Genomic DNA, 2,674 nt, shown 5'->3' with positions numbered 1-2,674 from the left:
ATGGATTATCAGTCTGGTTTTATCAGCAACTATGAGTCTGAAGACTATGAGTCTGAAGACCTCGATGCCGACCTAGAATTTTTATACTCCCTCCACAAGATGTGCTTCATCGTTCAAAGTCTGGTCTTTGTTCTTGGTGTGTTGGGGAACGGAGTCGTCATCTGGGTAACGGGGTTCAAAATGAAGAAAACCATCAACACTGTTTGGTTCCTCAACCTCGCTGTGGCCGACTTCCTCTACATAGCCTTCCTGCCACTGCTTGTGACATACCAGGCGATGGACTTCCACTGGCCTTTTGGCAAGTTCATGTGCAAACTACACTTTACTGTTGACTCTCTGGCCATGTTTGCCAGTGTCTATGTTCTGGTGGTCATCAGTGTTGACAGATGTGTTTCTGTGGTGTGGCCAGTGTGGGTCCAGAACCACCGCAGTGTGAGGAATGCGTCTTACGTGAGTCTGGGTGTCTGGGTGCTGGCCCTGGTTCTCAGCTCCCTTGACTTCATCCTATTAGACACTCGAGCCATGATCGCCTACAATTACACCGACTGCTCGACCACCTTCCAAAACGTCTCCGCGTTCTACGATGAATATGCATCAAACAAACATATTTTTCTTAAAGAGGCCATGTACATCACTTCCTTCTACCTGGGATACGTAGTCCCTTTCACCATCATCGTCTCCTGCTACGCTGTCATCATCCACCAACTCAGGAAGAATCGCTCGCTGGCCAGCCACTCGTGTGGTCGCCCCTTCAAAATCACAGCAGCTGTCATCACCTCCTTCTTCCTCTGCTTTGCTCCCTATCACATCCTGGGCCTAATCTATACTGTGCCTCCGGAGATTTCAGAAAAGCTTCGTTTGATCTGGGTTTATATAGCCAGCTGCGTGGAGCCTCTCTACCACTGCCTCAACCCGCTGTTGTACATGCTCATGGGTCAGGATTTCAAAAATAAAGCTTGCAAGCCCATCCTGAAAGTGCTGGAGAGCGCCTTCACCGAAGAGGAGCATCGATCCAACCCCTCTACAAACCTTTCCTTATCTGATGCAGAATAGGTCTTTGAATAGATTTTTACTACGGACAACTATAAATAGCTGGAATGCATCCTTCTAGCGATTATCTTATCTAGATTGAGTCACTGAAACTTTTTACTGAAATAAGAGGAGTGGACTGGATACGCATGACTGGGGAAAACCAAAAACGAATGAAAGAGAGGGGTGAATTTTTGGGCCGCACCGAACTTTTCGTTTTTCAAATACTTCAAACATACAAATTCGAGGGTTCTTTTTAATATTTTGTTTGCTATTAAAAATACACACATATATATATTTTTCAATTCTTAAAGAAAATTAAAAAAATAAATCTAGGCTTGGTGGGTGCCTCCCAACCTCATGGCGCCCTCTGCAATTACCGTCTCTTTTCTCACGATAATGTATATTCTCTGAGATTGAAATGTTGACAAAAAATATCTAACAGAATAGAATATGTGTTTTTAAAACTGTAGCCTCTTGGGAGATTTTCAGGGGCGAGTTTGAAATTGTACACAGTCACAAAACATGTTTTGGTTTTGCGTTTAATTGTTTGTTTGTTTTGGCCATTGGTTATTTCATTGTGACGGGAAAATGCTGGTACATAGGGTTAATCATTTTTACATTACTGATACGTTTTAACAACTGCCTTGCATGCATTTTGTAGTCTAGTAAATGTTCAGAGTTCTGTGAAAAGATTCAACGTCCAGACAGATAACTTCCAGGCAATTTATTTGGTAAAACAAAGTAACAACAGCGTTGTTACCTAATTTGTCTCCATTAATGTGTTGGATTCATGATTCATGTCTCAATACTAAACTTGACCTTTGGCTAGTCTGTGCTTGGTCTGCTCTTTTTTCCCTCTACACCAAACCTGCCCAAAGAATTGCCAAAAAAAGTTGGGCTGCGATGCGATGTGAGCTTATAGATCTGCTATAGTTTGCCAAATGTTCCTCTCAGAATAGGGATGCTAGGGTTCATGTGGTTAATAAAATAAAATAAAAGTTCCTATCACTCAAAGATTTGGCGACCTCCTATGTAGTAACTCTAAGGACCCTCTAGGGGTCCCGGACACCCTGTTGAAGACCCATGGTTTACACCGATGCTAGGTTGTTGGTTTACCTTTGATCCTAGTTTCTTGAGGCACTATACTGTCTCTCTGCATTTGATGTATCTGTTTACCTTTCTTATTGTAAGTCAGTCTGGATAAAAGTGTCTGCTAAATGCCTACATTGTATTTGTGATTGTAATTATTGGTACTTTTTACATTCATATATTTCATCACTAATTTGTTTCCATTTTAAGTAGATTTGTTAGAAGTTTGTGGAGGCGGGAATTGCTGCTGGTTGCATTTTCTGCTTTGTGATCCTCTTGGATCTTGTATGCTTGTTACTGTACAGTATCTGACTAAGTAAAGACAATTGCTCCAATTTGAATTGCTTACTTTGTGGTCCTGTATTATAGGACTTATTATATGGAAGTTTAGTATAAGCAATAAGCATGACAAAACCTCTTTGTTTAATGCGTCGCTTGTAGATCTGCTATTTTCAAAAGATTTTTAAACATTTGAACACTTGAAATGGGACATTCTACATAATGAGTACTTTTACTTTTTTTACTTTATTTCGATGCCAATACTTTTATACTT

General features: G+C 40.8%; 1 protein-coding gene across 1 annotated transcript; it reads left to right on the top strand.

Annotated features, from left to right (window-relative positions):
* Nucleotides 1-1,053, top strand: LOC308097457 (chemerin-like receptor 1; the record flags this gene model as incomplete). The annotated part of the gene is made up of 1 exon (XM_080445216.1): nucleotides 1-1,053. One exon carries the CDS (start codon nucleotides 1-3, stop codon nucleotides 1,051-1,053), a length of 1,053 nt encoding a protein of 350 aa, XP_080301342.1.
* Between the last annotated feature and the right edge of the window lie 1,621 nt (nucleotides 1,054-2,674).

Source organism: Gymnoscopelus braueri (genome assembly GCF_963280865.1).
Source record: "Gymnoscopelus braueri genome assembly, chromosome: 12".
NCBI lineage: Eukaryota > Metazoa > Chordata > Actinopteri > Myctophiformes > Myctophidae > Gymnoscopelus > Gymnoscopelus braueri.
Note: the sequence above shows the minus strand (reverse complement) of the source record. Positions and strands in the feature narration are given on the sequence as shown.